This window comes from Micropterus salmoides, unplaced genomic scaffold, assembly GCF_014851395.1.
Source record: "Micropterus salmoides isolate LMB-PRFRI ecotype aquatic unplaced genomic scaffold, ASM1485139v1 Ms_hic_scaffold_3, whole genome shotgun sequence".
In the NCBI taxonomy this organism is placed as follows: Eukaryota; Metazoa; Chordata; class Actinopteri; order Centrarchiformes; family Centrarchidae; genus Micropterus; species Micropterus salmoides.
In genome coordinates, this window is record NW_024042261.1 from 16,626,643 (window position 1) to 16,647,033 (window position 20,391).

At 41.0% G+C, this 20,391-nt stretch overlaps 1 protein-coding gene across 4 annotated transcripts in view; it reads right to left on the reverse strand.

The window, feature by feature from the left end:
• Positions 1 to 19,830, reverse strand: part of veph1 (ventricular zone expressed PH domain-containing 1) — an 80,613-nt gene extending 60,783 nt beyond the window's left edge. For all 4 annotated transcript variants that reach the window (XR_005440555.1, XR_005440556.1, XM_038693147.1 and 1 more), the window contains exons 1-4: positions 19,689 to 19,830; positions 10,076 to 10,694; positions 9,691 to 9,909; positions 6,137 to 6,311 (exon numbers count right to left, since the gene is read on the reverse strand). Coding sequence is in view for 2 of the 4 variants with exons in the window: in XM_038693147.1 (XP_038549075.1) it covers positions 6,137 to 6,311; positions 9,691 to 9,909; positions 10,076 to 10,213 (532 nt within the window). In the remaining 2 variants the exon portion in view is untranslated. The remainder of the gene's footprint in view (positions 1 to 6,136; positions 6,312 to 9,690; positions 9,910 to 10,075; positions 10,695 to 19,688) is intronic.
• Between the last annotated feature and the right edge of the window lie 561 nt (positions 19,831 to 20,391).

The following is a 20,391-nucleotide window of genomic DNA, read 5'->3' on the forward strand; positions in this document are numbered from 1 at the left end:
ATTCCAAACCTCAGTGTTACCATATGATCAGGTTTTACTAAGAAAAGGAAGGAAATCGTGGCTCTAAAATCCCTGTGGGGCCAAAGCAATGCCATAAGTTTCTGTGTAAACACATACACACACGGTTGTGTGGTGTGTGTGTGTGTGACATCTGATAATGACCGAGTCTTGTTGTGGGTCACTGCAGCAGGCTATAAAACCTTCACACTGTATCCTGCTGCTGGCTTCCTTTACCTAGAATCAACATCGGCAGGTGGTCCATGTTCCAAGCTGCCAGCGCAAGACTCTGGCAAGATGAGAGGAGGTGGACTCTGTGTTTTACATCGATGATGCTTGGTGCACAAACGCAGTCAAGATGGACTCCTAAATGTTTATTTGTAAGTTTCATACCATCATCTGGTTGCTGCAGTTTACATTCACCCCATGCAAATTCAAAAAATGCACCGTGGAATGTTCGGGGTATAAGTTGTACGTGTCTGTAAGTATGTATATAAATAATTGTATTGTTTTATTTCATTTTATATGTTACATATTTTAATACAGGCCTACACTTAATTATATGTTTTGTGTAGCATGAAGGAACTACAAATTTTGTTTCATTATGCAGCCTTGTGCATAATGAGTAAAACCCCCCATGAGGCAACCTTCAGAAACAAACTCACAGTGCAAACACACACACATGCAGAGTCCATCCATCCTGTTAGCTCGTGTAACCAACCTATCACACCCCTATCATCAACATCACAATCCCAAACCCCATTACATCACCTCACTTCCTGAAAACAAGTCATCTGTTGTTGCTTCTATGAGCTACGTCTGTGTGTGTGCACAGTTCTGCATGCTTTATAATTCTGTGTTTATGTTGAGATTTCATAGGGGAGAAGAGAGGTAGGGGCTTGTTAAAATGGCAACATGAGGTTCAAATGTTCAGAGAACAGTAGATGAGTCTCAGCATTGGGTAAACACTTGAAACTGCCTAGGCTGCATTAAAAACTGCCCAAGGAAACATAAATCTGCACTCGCTATAATAAAGCCCTCAAGCAAGACTGGTTCACTTTCATCCTGTCTCCATTTTCAGTGTGTGTGTGTGTGTGCACGCCAGTGTACGTGTTATATTCCAGCTTTAATAAGGCCCACCCTCAGGTCATCAACTCCTATCTGAGCTTTAGTGTATCTGCATTTAACTTTCTATTTATCCCATCTTTTCCTCCTCTTTGTCCCTTTATTTCTTTTTCTTCTCTCTTTTTATTTGTGTTTCTCCCTAAACTCACACACAAGGCTAGGTTTCACTGTGTTAGAGTGCACATTAGTGTCCCTAATGGTGATATATGTGATGACTTTGGGGGTGTCATAAACCTTTTGGAAAGAAATTTAAAAATTTCGAAACATTGTGACTATATCATCCCTGAGCAACTGACGGTTAAGAATGTGATACTAGTATGTGAACTTATAATTGTAAATGTTAAAATGAAACACATTAAAATTACGTACTGATACAAAGAACTGTCAGATGAACTGATTTTGACTTTGGCGCCACACAGAGTGCATAAAGTTGTGTTAAACAGGGCCAGCTGTACAAACACAGCACTTAAATTATACAGTCTATAAGCAGGTATTGCATTACTCAAATGGGGGTGGGGTTAGTCAGAAAAAAAAAGGTATGTGTGTTTACCCCTGAGTCCTTACAAGGTAATGCCTCAGGAGCCAATTGACAGAAAATGACAGATGTGAAACTATAAAATATGCACGTATAGCATACTTACTCACTGCCATCCTGAACTTTGCTTGGAGCCAAAAAATAGCGATAACCGCAAAATTGAAATACCGTGCTATTGGTCAAGGCTTCTGTGGAGGATGGCAAGCACCGCAACAACCGCAATGTTCATACTTTACACTTCATGGCATGTTAAATTAATAAATTAGTGCTTCAAAAGTTCCACAACAGTAATGAGCTTTGGAACGGTGCAAGGATGGATCGCCATGGGCTGTACGTGACCTGACTTCAAACTTGGAAGCTGTAAGTGTTGTCATGTTTTGTGTTGTTTTACTGTTTATGTTAATTGGCAGGGACCACTTGCTATCTCTATTTTTGCACAGTTTTATTAACCAATGGCGCAAAGTGTGTTCTAACGATCTGACGAGTTAAGCCCAAACTCTGGCTAAACATCACTTGTAAAATGAACCAGACAGCAGAGGGCTAAGCTGTTTCATGTGCTGAGCTGCTGGCAGAAAATGTGCTCAGTGGGTGCATCACCGTGGTGGCTGCCTCACTCTGATGCATGAAGTGATTAGCACCACGTGCTAGTGTGTGTGTGTGTGTGTGTGTGTGTGTGTGTGTGTGTGTGTGTGTGTGCCAATGTGTGTATGAGGTGTTAGTTGATTGTAGTTCACGAGTAGAATGATTCACAGAGAACACACCTGCACAAATGCCCACAGAGCCACACAAAATCACGTTATTTCTAGAGAAAGTAAACTTCATTATCTAAACCTCTGCCACGGCAACCTCCTTGTGTGTGTTTATTAATGGAGAGTGTGTGTGTGTGTGTGTGTGTGTGTGTGTGTGTGTGAAGGCCTGGGGGGGTAAACAGATCTCCATCAAACAGTGCTAACTATGGCCCTTTAGACACCTACACTACACTAATGAGCTTTAAAACATGTTGAAAAAAAAGTTACACGGGCAGAAAAAAAGGTTACAGGGAATAGCTGTCTTTAAAGGTTCAGTGTGTAATATTTAGGAGGATCTATCGATGGAAATGCATTATAATACACATAACTTTATTTTCAATGGTGTATAAAGACCTTACATAATGAACTGTTATTATGTTTTTATTACCTTAGAGTGAGCCATTTCCATCTATATCCAGTATCTCACAAAAGTGAGTACACCCCTCACATTTTTGTAAATATTTGATTATATCTTTTGATGTGACAACACTGAAGAAATGATACTTTGCTACAATGTAAAGTAGTGAGTGTACAGCCTGTGAACAGTGTAAATTTTCTGTCCCCTCAAAATAACACATCACACAGCCATTAATGTCTAAACCGCTGGCAACAAAAGTGAGTACACCCCTAAGTGAAAATGTCCAAATTGGGCCCAATTAGCCATTTTCCCTCCAGAGTGTCATGTGACTCGTTAGTGTTACAAGGTCTCAGATGTGAATGGGAAGCAGGTGTGTTAAATTTGGTGTCATCGCTCTCAAACTCCCTCATACCGGTCACTGGAAGTTCAACATGGCAAAGAACTTTCTTATCATCTGAAAAAAAGAATGGTTGCCCTACATAAAGATGGCCTAGGCTATAAGAAGATTGCCAAGACCCTGAAACTGAGCTGCAGCATGGTGGCCAAGACCATACAGCGGTTCAACAGGACAGGTTCCACCAGAACAGGCCTCACCATGGTCGACCAAAGAAGTTGAGGGCACAGAGGTTGAAGGGGTGGGGGATCAGCCTGTCAGTGCTCAGACCATACGCCACACACTGCATCAAATTGGTCGGTGTGGCTGTCATCCCAGAAGGAAGCCTCTTCTAAAGATGATGCACAAGAAAGCCCACAGTTTGCTGAAAACAAGCAGACTAAGGACATGGTTTACTGGAACCATGTCCTGGGGTCTGATGAGCCCAAGATAAACTTATTTGGTTCAGATAGTGTCGAGCGTGTGTGGTGGCAACCAGGTGAGGAGCACAAAGACAAGTGTGTCTTGCCTACAGTTAAGCATGGTGGTGGGCGTGTCATGGTCTGGGGCTGCATGAGTGCTGCCGGCACAGTTCATTGAGGGAACCATGAATGACATGTACTGTGACACACTGAAGCATAGCATTCAGCTGTGGCAAGAAAAGGCTAGGAAGAAAAAAAAAATTCTAAATATGTACATCTGCGATTTCAAATAATTTAAACATCTGCTTTATTACATAGCATGATCCCCTAGCTTTGGAGACTGGGCCACAGGGCAGTATTCCAACATGATAACAACCGCAAACACACCTCCAAGACTACCACTGCTTTACTAAAGAAGCTGAGGGTAAAGGTGATGGACTGGCCAAGCATGTCTCCAGACCTAAACCCTATTGAGCATCTGTGGGGCTTCCTCAAACGGAAGGTGGAGGAGCGCAAGGTCTCTAACATCCACCAGCTCCGTGATGTCATCATCACAGAGCTGGTGGATGGAAGAGGAGTGGAGGAGGACTCCAGTGGCAACCTGTGAAGCTCTGGTGAACTCAACACAACTTGGGAAAAGGGACCATCCAAGGAGCACATGAATGCACCGTGAGCTAAGCCCCGCCACCCTTAGTTACTGTTGCTAAGTCTGACAAACTGTCTTCTACTGCACTCCCTGAAGAAATATTGTCAAATTTGTTGGAAAAAGTGAGCTCAGAAAGAAGCAGAGAGTTTTGCAGTTGCATTATACATTTGAAGGTTGTATTCAGGCTGTCGTCTCGACTCAAACAGACGTGAAAAAAATTAAAGATAGAAGCTAAAGCCTACCGATCACACAGTACAAGTGAACCAAGTGAACTGACGATTGTGACCAAAGACAACGATATGAATGATCAACACTGTCCCCGTAAAGCTGGGTAGGCCTCTATTCATTATTACAATCATTAACAAGCAGAACAGTAGGGCTTTATTTTGTTCCATTCAGTAGGAAGACGTTACATTAGAAACAATCCACAGCCTACATTTTTCTGGATTGATTTTAGGTTTTGGAAAGAGAATAAATCGTACTTCTCCTTTCAACCTCTCTAGGTAGCAACTTTAACTATTACAAGTGCCCCAGGAACAGCATTTGACCATATCTTAAAATAAAGTAAAAATAAATAATAAATAAAAATAAAATATAGCCAAAGAAAGCTAGAAAACTACTCTTTTTGCATTAGAGTCAATGGAGCGCATCCATGAAAGTGTCGGACCCCAGTTAGAGTGAGACCTATACTGCAGCGTGGCTTAGCGAAGGGTCAATTGCAACCCTCACCACTAGATGCCACTAAAACTTACACACTGAACCTTTAACCACTGACCAGATGTCAGCTCAGCTCCCCTCTCTGACCCTAACTGTTAAGAAGGGAAGTTACTGAAAAATACTGATCAGATCAATGCTTGAGGACAATTTCACATTAAGCTCCAGGAGGATTTTCAGAGCACTTTGAGAGGATACGTGCACACACTTAATATGCTTTGGTCAATGGGAAAACAAATTTGTTTTTCTTCAACTGTTTGAAATTTTAATTCCTTGCGGGGCTGAATACACAAATGAATAGAATAACGTGTGCACAAGATGGAACAACGCTGTATTTATGTGGCAAATCAATGAATGGAGCAATGGACCTTTTTAATATGTTTTGATCAAAAAGTAAAGTACAGAAAACGGAACCAAGTTCAAGAAAATGTTTACGTAGCACAGACAGACAAAAACAAGATAAACTGCACAACACCAAACAGCAATTACCCTTTTCTCCACCTCCTTCTTACGTATGAATTTCCATACGACATCAAAAGGGTCATCAGAGAAATTATTATTTGTAACAGCTGTTATTTACCATCATTATTATCCTCAATGATATGGAGCTACCAATCATTATACCATTATTCACTATGGCTCATGATAGGATAAGACTGCGGTTTGCTACTACAACTGCTGATTACAACAGTAATCCATTTTTCCACTCCAGTAAACCAGCTGATCCCATTGTTGCAGGTCTGCTAACAGCCCTCACAATAAGAGCATGCAAGTGCTATTTCTGCAAGCCAATACATGTCAACCACTGACAACTAAATAAATAGAATAAAGCCTATGATGGCTTTGTTAGAGAATCCTTTCGATGCTCATTCATAAGCAGAGCTTTCCTGCAAAGCTCCTTCTGTGACTCAAAGGGCAAACGCCCACACACACATACACATATGCCTAAGTGTGTAAGAATATCAATGTGGGACTGCAGAAACTAAGGAGAGAAGAGAAACACAGGAGACCACTTAAACCAATTGTATGGAGAAAAAAGGTCTTTTTAACAGCAACATCTAGTGAGGTATGGCTGCACAAGGATTAAAATATGTTCATGCAGATGCATTTGTGTGCATGTATGTTAATATGTGCGTACAGTATGTGCGCGTGTATGAGCACTTGTATGTGTGTCCTACCTCCCAGCACACTGACTGTTATGGCCTCTGTGTGTTCAGCCAGCAGGTCAGCCTTGGCTATAGCAGCCAGGGAGAGATAACTGGACATGTTCCTGCTCAGCTCCCTGTTTCCCCTCTGCAGGAACCGCACCGCGACCGGGACAGCAAGCACCATGACCGACGGACAACTGTAGTTCTGAAGGGGATGAAAGAAGAGTGGTGGATGAGGTGACAGCAACTGCCAATTGTCAACACAGGGGATTTTATTTGGGACATTTGACAAAAACCTTTCCATAGTAACATTTCTTCTTTCTTGAGTTTAATGGACAAGCCAGATGATAATAAAAAAGTAATAACTGTAAATACTTTGTAACGTGATTTGTGGTAAAAGTGTTCAAACGTGCAAAAAAACTGGTACGGTCCATTAAGCCCACACACAGCATCCCCAGTATTGCTCCAAACCTTTATCACCACTTTTATTGTTTTTATCAAAAAGAAATATTTAGAAAATCTCTGTTCAGATGCAATGCATCTGCACCACCCGGGTTTTTTGCAAAGTGAGGAGAATAGAGAGCCAACTACAGCTAGTTTCCTCAAGCAGTACAATGAGTGCTTGCGCTGACTTAAATTGTTCACATTTACCAAACTGATCAAAGTGTGGAGGGGAGAAAAGAAAATTGTTGCTGTATTTGAGGATGCATACACATGCGCAAGTTTGTACCTGTGAACATTCAAAGAAGGAACAACAGGAAGGGGATTTGAAATGCACTAGCACCCTCAACAGGACAAACTGATACCAAGTCTGTGTGTGTGTGTGTGTGTGTGTGTGTGTGTGTGTGTGTGTGTGTGTGTGTGTGTGTGTGTGTCTGTGTTTGTGTGAGACAGCAGAGACAGAGAAAGATGAGGAAAAGAAGCAGCCAAAGGAGACTGCTTCTGATCCAGCCCCACCCCCAGGCTGCAATGCTTCTAGAGAAGGTGGAGAGAGAATCCCTCTGCTTTTAAGCCTTTTAGCTGTGGAGAAAAGATTTCCATTTCCATTTTTCAGATCCTTGGCAGTAGCTACATACATTACTTTTACTCCGTTGAATATGTTTCATGATATATCATTAATCTGCCATGTTCCCTGCATTCCTTAGACATTATAATTTCCCTTTGTGTATCCACTTTCAGACTCCACCATCCTCATCATCAATGCCTTTCGACCAGATTTTTTTCATGATTATGTTTTAGTGAGTTTCTCTCTCTCTCTCTCTCTCTCTCTCTCTCTCTCAATTCAATTCAAATTAGCTTTATTGGCATGAATGTATAACAACAATATTGCTATCTCTCTCTCTGTGTGTCTGTCACATTTCTATTCTGCCACGTGATGGCAGTGCAGACAACATATTCACAAATTATTATTCCACCAATCAAGATGATCCATCAAACTACCTATTTATCAATTTCCATTACATTACATTCATTTGTCAGGCCCTAATTTCAATCTAAACACACATTACATTTTTATCGTATGTATGGATATACAGATTTATTTATCCGTCCCATCTCTCTCTCTCTTTTATCTTATTAGAGACTCACTTTAATGTCAGGCACAGCACAGATCAAGCAGTCTGTATTAAAAAAACACTGAATATGCCATCATAAGCTAGAAATCTGTGGCCACGTGTGTGTGTGTGTGTGTGTGTGTGTTGCATATAAGCAGTGTGTAAATGAAAAACCCTTCTTCCTACAGTCTTTTGCTCACTTCTCTCCTCTCTGGGGGAGTATCAGTGGAAGGGTAAAAACAGTGTTTGTGCATCTGTAAGTTCAAAGCAACAGGAAGACAAAGAGAGCAGAAGAAATCAGAGAAGAGACAAAGATAGTCGGAGGGTACGAGAAGGTAAGAGCAAACTAGTGAGACAGGGGAAGACAGAATGAAATAAAGATACAGAAAAAAGAAACAGTGACAGAGTGAAGAGAGAGAAATGCTCTCCTGATAAATGCTGGAGTTTGGACTTTACGCCTGTTGTAGGTCTTTAGAGTCTGGAGCTGCTGTCAGAGCTGTCAGGTCTCACCTCAACGTGTGTGCGCGCGTGAATGCGTGCGCATGTGTGCGCGCGTGCCTTTTCTCAAGAAGTCTCATTACGATGGTATTAAGGACATTCCCATTCCCACAGGAAAATTCAGGGAGGGGGAGGGAGAAGGTAAGAGAGAGCGAGTCTGATGGGAAAAGTAGGAAAGATTTTGATTTTAAAGGACCTCGGCAGTGATACACAAAAAAAGTACATAAAATATTTCCTCTGAAAGCAAAAATCCACCTTTGGATAAGCTACATAATGGATGTCATAATTTATACTTGTGACTCACTTTCCCTCAACTTCCACAACTTATACAATGGACCCAGAAAAACAAATAGCATTATCAATATTTTTGTGTTGTGTTGGTTTAGACACAGGACCCCTCTCAGGGGGCACAAGATGACAGACGGGACCAAAAGGAAGAAAAATAATGCTTAAATTTAGATTATCGTATTAGATTCTATCTTATCATTGTTTTTTCCCCTCTGAGATACTGAATAGTTTTACCTTGTAAGGCCTCTACTGGTTTTACAGATGAAACAAACTGAGTGGTTTCAAAGGAAAAAATTACTCAATGGTTGAACTGATCACATCACATAGACAAAACCTGGGACAAGCAGTGGTGTAGAGGTGTCTTCATAGGTGTGTATACTCCAGCTTTTATATAAAAAAAAAAAGTTAAGCGTATAAATACTATACACTGCTATAGCTTAGACTAGCCAACTGTATATATAATAGTTACATATGAATGCATCAGTAATAATAATCCAACGATAAAATAAATAGAAGCCTTGTTGAACATTCACAGCGGACATTTTTTTGCATTATGAATATGAAGTACATTTAGCTAATGAGACATTTTCAATGCAGGACTTTTATACTGAAATATTGCTACTTTTACTTAAATACAAGATATTAATACTTGCTCCACCAATCCTTTTGATGTTTTAAATGTACCCAGCCATTTCACACACCCTGGAAGTCAACATCACAGGTTACTATTATACTAGGTTATGGTAGACTGTAACTCGATTGCTTGCAGCCTTGCTCTGCAATACGTGCGCTGATACATATCTGTTGCTATTTTTAGGTAGGTCCATGGTAAATCCCCCTGTCCAGAGGTGGGTATATGTTGTAAGCCTGCTTATATGTACCACTACATCTCTGGTCACATGCAGATATTGCTTCTTTCAAGGGGTTCCCCGGCTATAAATGATTGGGAAATCTAAACACTTTAAAATGTATTTTCCATAAATGGTTGTTGACTAAATCATACAGACCAAAACCCTGCACGGCAAATTTTGCGCTGAAGTATCACATTGGCTGTTGGATTAATCACATATTTGCAACACTTGTGCCAGGGTACCCATTTTACACCATGTGAGCACACTCAGAAGTGTCAACATGTAAAGGTATGTGTAAAGGTATGGAGTGTTTGTGCAGTTAAAACAAACAGAGAAGTACTTCTCTCTGGAACACAACACTACAAAACAAAGTCTTGTGTCTGCGTGTGTGTACCTGCAGGATACAGCTGGTGATGTCAGAGGCTATCTTGGCATGCGGCGTGTCCTCTGTGTTTTCACCTTGAGGGGTGAGGTTATGTTCCAGACACGACTCCCACAGCCCCACCAGGGCTTTGCTGTGCTGCTCGATGGAGCCCGTCTCCCTTATGGCCGTGGTGATGCGCGTTATGCAAATCTCCACCACAGCCTGGTCATTGTCATTGGTCAAATAGTCCTGTCAGCCAGCAGACAGTAAGAAGATGCAAAATTAAGCATACAATGAAAAATTATGGACAAAAAAATGAATTATGGATGAGAACATAAATAATGAATTAAACTGACATTTGCCCTATAATATTTTGGATAAATATCATCTATGTGTTTTGGTTCTGCCAACAGACCTGTGAGCAGGAGATGGCCTTGATCTGGTCCAGAGCCTGAGACAGACAGTCTTCGATCTCTGAGTCGTCCAGAGAAAACAGATCCCCCGCTCTGGACAGATCCCTCTGCCCCAGCACCTGGCTGAACAGCTGGTGCATTCTGGTCCTGGTTTAGGACTCCTTTTAGACCAGTTTGGGACTGGTGCCCCTGAGTTTAAGATCCCTTAACTAAGAATGAATACATCCCCGACATAACGATAAAGGAAAGCAAACTTCTGAATAACACTTTCCTCTTGGTTTTAGGGGACAAATTTAGAGAGTCCTCTGGATTGGGATCCCAAAAGAGTAGAAAGTAAAACCTTTGAAAATGACATCAATTTAAATTTCCAGGCACTGTTTTAGGCATTCTGGGTCCTGTGAAAGTGTTATAATAACTACAAGGATTAGGTAACATCACTAATATTTTAAGAATTTTTACTTAGGTGAATTTTTGTTTAAATCCTCTTCAGTATGGTCCAGGATCAGGTAGGTTGGACAAGAGTAGACAAATTTGGCCCAATGTTTTTCTGGGTTTGCTTGAGGCTGGTTACCATGGAGACGAGGCATATTCTGGAGAAGGCGGTCTTTCTACAGCAGAGACCTGAAGGAGAGAGGGGAGAGGGAGATTAAATTAACTGAAGAGAACCAAATGCTGAGATATTCATTTTGAAAACAAAATAATATTTTGGCAAGAATGAAACTGAGCAGCTGAGAAAATCAAAATTGAGCCAGTAAAAAAAGATGCAACGGTTTAATTAGGGATTTGATTTGGTCTCAAGAAATAGACTTGGACAACCAAGAAACAGACTGATGCAACAGAAGTTGATGCAAGTCAAAAACAAAGGAGTAGTTCCACATTTTGGGAAACATGCTTATATACCTTTTTCCTAGGAGTTAGATGAGAAGATTGATACCACTTTCCTGTCTTTTTTTTTAATCTGCTACCATCAGCAGCTTAGCTTAGCATACAGACTGGAAACAGGGTAAACAGAGGTAAACAGCAAGACTGGCTCTGTCCGAAGGCCTGCCGTAGTCTTGTTGTCACTGTGATGTTCCCAGACAAGCTGGGAAGACTTCAGTAAGTCACTGCTTCCGCCCAATTAATAGTCCAGCACCTGGGCTTTTGTACTGATTAAACAAAGGAGATATAACGTGTTAATTAAAGAGCTTCAGGTGTATTTTGTTAGCCTTGAACAAAGCCAGGCTAACTGTTTCCACCAGTTTCCAGTCTTCATGCTAGGCTAAGCTAACCAAGTGCTGGCGGTAGCTTTATATGTAACGCACACAGACATGAGAGCGGTATGAATCTTCTCATCCAACCCTCAGCAAGAAGCTCAATAAGGATACACCCCCAAAATATCAAACTATTGCTAGTGCATGCTTTGCTTTCAAACAGGCAATGGCATTCAACGACGATGTTACAAGTATCTTCAAAGTATCTGCTCACTCCTATACCCTCGTCCATCCCTCCCTTCCTTTTAAAATCTTTTTCTCTCTCCTTTGTTTTCCTTTTTCCGCCGGTGCAGCAAGTGTAAGTTAATATGTGATGATGTGAACTAAATTTCTTGGTAATGTGTGACACATCTGCTGCAAAATCATCCAGTTCTAACAAAATGGTATGCACACGCACCCCCACCCCCCCACACACACACATATTTACATTGACATAATGCATTCTCTAGCCCCTTCCCCTAAACCATCACCACTACATGCAAGTCTCTACCCATGGGAACCCCCCTTTTTGTCCCCATGGTGACACAAGTCCCCAAGTGTTGGTGTGCATTCAGGTTCAGGTACCCACCGAAATATAAAAACATGAAACACACACACAGACACACACACACTTGCATGCATGTACTTTGGGAATGTGTGACTACATGTTTCAGTTCACAGAGGTGTTTGTTCAAACTGTGCAGCCTCAGTGGCATTTTAGGTGACCGTCTGTGGGCAAATAGTTACATTGTTCAGTTCAGTTTATATTCTACATTGGGGTGGGTTCAGATAATTAAACTTGTTATACGTGTCACCTAAAAGGCCAAAACAGTATTTACATGATGAATGATCAAATGTTTTTGAATGTAGTCATATAATGTATCTTTTATATCAATATCAATATCAATTTTATTTATATAGCACACTTAAAACAACCAAGGTTGACCAAGGTGCTTCACAGGTTAAAATACAACAACAAGAGACTACTTTTGTGATATTCTTAGTATACTTCTCTGCCATGAAGTATAACGAATGGGGTCAGAGTAGTGGGAACTCAGATGCACTGTGTTAATCATTATCACTCATCTGTGAACCTCAATTAAACATTAAAACATTAACACTACGGGGGGTAGCAGAAGGGAGGAGGGGACACACACACACACACACACACACACACACACAATACATCCACATTTATGAATGCTTGTTTCAAAAAGTGTGTTATATCTCACTTCACACATTGACAAGCACATCAGACCTCTCACATAAAAAGTAGGAAACACACACACACACACACACACACACACTCTTCAAAACAGCCACCCAGCTTGTCTGCTGCCTCCTTTCATGGGATGAGCAGCTAAGCGTATGTATCTGTGTCATTGTCTGCTTCCTGCACACACTTCCCTCCACAATCACATCATCTCTTCCTCAAACCATTTCTCTGAAATTCACCCTGGAGTCCAAGCTAGACCAAAGGACGGCACAAAGCAGAGCACATGGGAGACCGTTATCTCTCCTGCCAAGCCGGCGATGGCCATGGAAACCCGCCTATTGCCAGGATACCACATCAGGAATTTGTATTGGCCCAAGCCAGGCTGCTGGGACCAAAACAACAAAACAACAATGAACACAGAGCAAAGAGATTTATCTGTCTCGCACACACACACACATACACACACACACACACACACCCACCCATTATCTGTGTTGTGTAGAGTAGCAATGTGAGATATTTCTTGTACATTATGTGTGTGTTGTAGAGGTATCAGTCACCAACTACATGCATCATGTTTTGTACATATACCGTATGTCTGTCAGGGTTGGGTATCATTTAAAATTTTACGATATCAGTACCAAAACCAGTACCCTTAAAATGATACTGATACCAATAGAGTACTTCATTCAATACCTCGCATAAAATGCCACCTGTTGAAGCCATCGTAGTGGATTGGTAGCCTATTGTTATTTTTATTGTTGTTATGGACATGCAAGGTTATCTTTTTTTTTTTTTTCTTGTTGTAAATAACTGCTGTAAGTGTTATTTCCTTTAATGGTGAGTTGCAAACCTCCAAAAATGACAGTCACAAGTATAAAATGATTAAGGATTTTAAACAAGTCACTTAACTACACTAAAGACACACAAACAGAGGAAAAGAGAGGCTGCACGTCCAGCCGATCAAACCAACTAGAGAGAGAGATGGAGAGGATCTGTGAGAGATAACAGAGAAAAAAAAAAAACAAGAAAAGAAACCCCAAGAGAAGAGGAGGAATGAGAGTTAGACACACACACACACACACTCAGAGTGAAAGATAAGGAAGAGAGTAACAGAGGAGCAGACAGAGGACCGGAGAGAGAAAGCCAGAGGTGGATAATGTTTCAGTGTCCTGAATTCCCTGTGTAACCTGCAGACAATTCACATACTGAGTGTCCATTATTCAACCTGAATGCCTCACCAAAAACTCTCATACGTACACACAAACACTTGCTCATACAGTGTAATAATATATACACATGCCATCCTCTCTCTCCTCACAAGTGAACTGCTATGTTTATTTACTGTATCCCTTCCTGCTTTCGCTATGTCACAGCCCGCCTGAGTGACTGAGCGCCAGTGTGCGCGTATGTGTGTGTAAGAGCAGAGGAAAAAATGGGCCTGAGGAATTTCACTTCTTAAACAATCAGCTAGTTACTATTAATCGCCCAGCTACGGCTCAGCAAGCGCAGGAATGCAGCCTTTAAACACACACAGAGTAAAGGACAGCAGCAGTAGCTTGTCTTCACCTGTGTTTTATGATTTATACTTTAATCTAAAATGCTCTGTTCTTGTTGTTGGTTTCTTGTCTTTTATGTTTTTGCAAATCCTTTGACAACATAATTTGTTCCAATGAAATTCACTTGAATGTAAGAGCTGTGAGGGGGTGAATGGGTGTGGGGTGACGGGTGAGAGGGTTAGGGGCTATGTAAGGACAATATGACCGAAAGGGCCTCTCTCTCTTTCTTTCCTCCACCACTGCCACTACTGTCTTCACTCAGCTCTATGAGAGAGGGAGAGAGAGAAAGAGAGAGAGAGAAAACACTGGCTCTTTTGTATGACCAATAAGACAGACCTCCCCGGTCTCTCCCTCTCTCTCTGCTTAGTCGGCCCTATCCTTCTGTGTAATGTGCACCTGCTCGGCCTGCAAGACATCACACACACACATACATACACACACACACACACACACACACACACACACACTCGCTCATACAAATACTTTAGAAAGGAGCTGTGTGAAAGGGGGAGACAGAAGAGAAGAAAAAAGCCCTGCATTCCGCTGTTTTCTCTACTTTAATGCTTCATATCTGAGTATGAATTAAAAAGCAGAATGTGGAAGAAGTGCCTTATATCTTTCTTTCTTTCAGTCTTTATTTATGCACATAATTATTATGTGTATTTTTAGAGTGGGGGAAGAAGAAGGAGGGACTTAGGAGTAGAGGCAGCCTGAACCCAGTTGGAAAGCTGCTTTTCAAAAAAGCTGTTTGAAGTCCCTCATATCACACCATTAAGACAAAGATAAATATTCCCAACTGGCCGTCGTTTAGCAGTCAGGAACTCTTTGAAAATACATCATCCAGAGTACTTTCACTGATTAGATTTGCTCTTATTGGGGCTACAGGTTCCTGTGTGTGTTTTGCTCTCTTGTCAGTGTAGCTGTTCTAAAGATGGCATGCTAAATTTGATATACAAAATCAATGTTTGCTTTGTTCATTTCTGATAATATGCAGACAAGAAGCATGTGTTTTAAAATGGTACAACAAATAAGCTTTCTTCATAAGAATTGGTGGACACAGAACTACATGCTGGAGTGTGTTGGCTCAACTGGTATGACTTTGGGAAAGTTGGGAGGAACTCCTGAGAAATGAGATCTGAATTTAATGTTTTCAAATGTCTTGTTTTGTTCAACCTAAAAATCCAAACCCCAAAGATATTCAGTTCAGAGAAAACCAGCAAATCTTCACATTGAAGCTTCAACCAGAGAATATTTGTTTTTGCTTAAAAAAGGAGTTTAACGATTACTTGATTATAGGACTGCAAATAACGAAATAATGTTCATTGTTGATTAATCTGTTAATTATTTTCTCAATTAGTTGTTTGGTCTATAAAATTTCAGCAAATGACGTCACAGCCCAAGATGACTTTCTCAAATGGCTTGGTTTGAAAGGATAAACCAAAGGAAGTTTATATCTCTTTACTGCTTGGAACGTATCTGCTCTGAGTGGCATATTTATATGTCTTATTAGGTGTTCCTGTGGTCTCTTATCAGGTCCACAGTGACCACCCTCAAGAGGGATAGTGAGATATTATGTCTGGTGCCTTCCCTTCATGCTCACTCTCTGTTTTTTCTCTCTGTGTCTCTCCATATTGCTCATTCTGTCTTTCTTTATCTCTCAGTGGCTTCGGTGTGTTTTTTTCTCCAGCTCCTGGAACACAGTAATTCCCAAAGAAATTCAGTTTACTGTTGCAGAGGAGTAAATAAACCAACAAATATTCATATTTAAGATGTTGGAGTCAGATAATTTTGACTTTTCTTCTTAAAGAATTACTCAAATCAATTAATCGATTATAAAATTAGTTGGTGATTCATTTATTAGTGGACAACTAATTCATTAAACATTACAGCTCTACTTGATTGTCAAAATAGCTGCCGAAAATCTTTCAGTCAGTCAAACTAATTGTTTCCGCTCTAATCTGATCAACTATCTGGTGGTTTAACTGGACCTTCCTGCATCTGAACCGTACCTGGACTCGTTGAAAAACCTGTTAAGCATCCCAGTGCACTATTGTGCTCCAAGATTAGTATTTGTGTTCTGGCAACGACTTCATTTAACAACCTCCATACATCGATCAGTGAAAAATATACTGTAACACCTCATGTTTTGGTCCTGAAATATCTTCCTGTGATATCCTGAGCAGAAAGCCATTGTCCATATTAATGGTATGATTAAAGGAAGGCTGGTTACGTGGGTTATTATTATTCTAATAGGTTATGTAACTGATGCCATGAATTTCATGAATAAGTAAGACACAAGTCACAAGGAAGAGGCACCCTGAAAACTTCTTTGGAAATCAGTCCACACTGGCGCAGAGAACTCAGTTAAGACTTCTTGAAAGATGGACCCCCGAGGTTTAGCTTAGGAACATACTGTATGTGTGTGTGTGTGTGTGTGTGTGTGTGTGTGTGTGTGTGTGAGAGAGAGAGAGAGAGAGAGAGAGAGAGAGAGAGAGAGAGAGAGAAAAGGAGAGTCCTCTATCATTTATGCCCTGCAGTTATACAGCTGGAGCTGGAGTAACGATTGGGAATTACTGTGTTCCAGGAGCTGGAGAAAAAGTAAAACACACCGAAGCCACTGAGAGATAAAGAAAGACAGAATGAGCAATATGGAGAGACACAGAGAGAAAAAAGAGAGTGAGCATGAAGGGAAGGCACCAGACATAATATCTCACTATCCCTCTTGAGAGTGGTCACTGTGGACCTGATAAGAGACCATAGGAACACCTAATAAGACATATAAATATGCCACTCAGAGCAGATACGTTCCGAGCAGTAAAGAGATACGTCAAAAACAGTTCAGACACACGCAGACTGATATCTGCAGTACACATGTGGCCTTTATCATGGTGATGGACTAATCGATCACTTCAGCTCCATTATTAAGCATAAATTATAGCGGATAAAAATGACCTGCCTTGCTCGGTAATGTTTCCACTTCCTTTGGTTTATCCTTAAGAACAGAAGGTTTTTCTTCTATCCTACACTATCCAGTCTCTCAGCTTTAACCCAAATTGGTCACACAAAAATATCTTTTGGGACCCACTGTGCTGGATTCCAAGGTGAAACAAATTTGAGTCTCAGACAGGAATAAATATTTTTTTTTAAATGAAGCCAGAAGAAGAAGATTCCACTCATTCCGTTTTCCATTTTGTGTGTTTGTGTCCATACATGTGGATGTGTCTGAGTCTCTGCAGGCAGGACTGTGTCAAATGGCAGCGAATCCAACCTAAAGTGTGGAAGGGGGGGTTCCTTTTTGCTCTCAAGTTTTGGCTCTGCTGTGCTGTGAGACTCACAACTGCTGAGAGGATTTCCACAGCAGAGAGGAGAAGCGCTGGTTGGAATAGTGCATTACCGCCACACTCAGCCAACTAACATTCATACACATTTCTCTAAACCATCCATTATTCATTACTCTCTGCTGCCTTCCAAGGCCCAAACTCAGGAGTCTCGCCCTGAGAGCTGAATGGAAGCATGTTCTGTTTTCAGCGTGCAGGCCTGACTCAGGAGTGCAGGCTTAAAGGAATGAATTCAGCACATAAAATGTTAGGGCCTTGTTCTTAATAGTGAGCTGCTTTCAAATATCCTCAATACATGTTTAATTTGTTTCTAAGTTTAGAAATGTTATTATTATTCAGATTTCCTGCTTCCAGAGTGAGTATGCGGGTTGAATAGGTGATTCAATCTAATTAATTACAGCTTTCACAGGTGTATATAATAGAGATATATTGCCCTAATACATTTAACTTAAACTTATTTTTCTTGGTAGCTGAAAATCACCTAAATGTCATCAGCACAAGTAAATGCAAAGATACTGAAAGATAACACCCCATGATAAGACACGTATGTCAACATAGCTATGCAACAAGTACCATGATACATCCAATAAATACTTGCAATATAGTGTTAAGCACATCAATGTCTGCTCCAATTGACCCAGTACAATGCAATAAGATATAGATTTAGGTCTTGTGGAGATGTGCTAGAGTGTGTTTTCATTTATCTGTCCTGCCCTGAAAAACTGGCAGCTTCTACCTAGAACATGAGGAATGGACAAACAACAAATTTACATTTATTCATTTAGCTGACGCTTTTATCCAAAGCGACTTACAATTGCTATACATCTCAGAGGTCGCACGCCTCTGGAGCAACTAGGGATTAAGTGTCTGGCTTAGGGACACAATTGTGGATGTCTCACAGTAGGAATTGAAACCAGGTCTCCCACACCAAAGGCAAGCATCTTATCAATGAGCCATCACCACCCCTAATGAATGAATGAATGAATGAAGTGCAGGCTGCTATTTGAATGGAGGTGACAATGGAGGTTACAGGAAAGTCCTTTTATAGAAATAAAGCAAACAATATAAACTATGCACAAAAAGTGAGAAAAATTGTGTTTGGTAGATTATTCCTACCAAATTTTGAATTTTGGTAGAATTATTATAATAATTATTTCTTATTTCTATACTTGCGACAAATGCCAGTTGAAGAATGGGATGCCGTCCCACAGCAGTGTGTGACCAGGCTGTTGTGGCTGTGTATGGTTCTGCCACATGCTACTGACTCTCCTGTTTGTTATTGCCAATATATCTAGTTTCTTCAGACTTCAATCATTAAATCCAGCATACAAGAGTCAAAAGCAAAGAAAAGCTGTTTGGCATTGGCAGAGAATATTTTTTAGGCAGACATAAGCAGGCTTTCAGTGGTATAACATTTATTTGCAAGAAGCATTATTACAACAAATAAATAATCTACCAAACAAAGTTTAGTGATTAGATTATTAGTTAGTTCAAGTTCGGGACAATCCCGATAATTTCATCAACATCTGTCTATCTCATAAGTCAGTGACCTTGAGGAGTGCCCCCCCCACCCCCACCCCCACCCCATCCCACATACACACACACACACACACACACACACACACACAGGGGCGGAGCAACAGTAGATTTCATTAAGAAAAGAAATGAACACTAAATGTGAGTAATGCGACTGAACTTGCCTTTCAAGGTCTCAAAACACATTCCTCTGTTCCTCTGTACTGTGGGAAGGGGTGTGGGGGATGTGTAAAATACATACCCTATGATTCAAAGACGTTTTCACCAAAACCTAAAATATTCCATATAATGTGACATGTGTGATTGTACCGCACCTCTACTGTTGAACTATTTCTATAAGGGCAGTAGTGCACCCTGCAATTACACTGTCAGCAAATGCAATAACTAACAAGTAGCCTAGCCTATTTAGTCCTATAGCCTATTACATTCAGTGCTTATGGCAACAGCCCACGTTAACACCAATCCACCTGCGCGAGCTCTCCTGTGGATTTCTATTTACATTTTCAGAGTAAAAGGTATTTAATGCACGATCAGGCTGTAGATTTCAAGACTGAGGCACGTCGGTGCTTTGACCGCCGATTTCACCTCATCCAGTCAACTTTCCCGACATCAAGGAATGTGGGTGGCATTCATGCATTTAGCCCGGCAACGCGTTTCTGCCTCTATAAAGACAGAATGCCGTGCAGCAAGAAAAAAAAAGCGATTCCTAAAACCTACAGCATCGGACAGCTTACCTGCTCCGTGCAGGACGAAGACGCACGGACACTGGATGTGGAGCTTCGTGCTGTGCCTCCAACCCTCGGTCCAAAGCGGCACATAGCAACGAATAGGCTATTACTGCACAGCTTCAAGTCCCCCGACAGAGCAAGCCTTATATTCATCCTCCATCCGGCCAACATTGGAAAGCACGCCATCGTGTGGCCGACGAAAGCAGCGGCGCAACAGGTGGATGGAGGGAGAGACAGGTTGGCGTGGTGCCTTCAAGTACAATCGGGAAATAGGCACCTGCAAGAATCATGAGATTTGTGACCAAACGAAGAAGTTAAAACTGGCCTTTTCTCTGTTGGTTACGAGTAGCACCCATTCATCATTCATTTATTCATCAGGTGTCACTGCAAATTAAATCATGTAGACTAGGGACTTCTTTCAGTCGTAAGGCCTTTATTTATATGATGATATAGGATAGGCCTAGACTAAATAGCCTAAACCTTAGGAAAATTCTCTCTCCACTGAGCTGTTTTTGATGGTTTAGGCTGCATAGAAGCCCTAAAAGTCATCATATAGGCATCTCCCACATTTTATATATTTTCATCTGGCATTCGGTTAGTAGGCTTATTGTTATTATTGTTCTTTGTGAAACATTTAGCATAACTTTCACAAAATTGTATCTTTGAAAAGCATCATTCCCATGTTTTCAGCTTCTGTAACTCTCCCGTT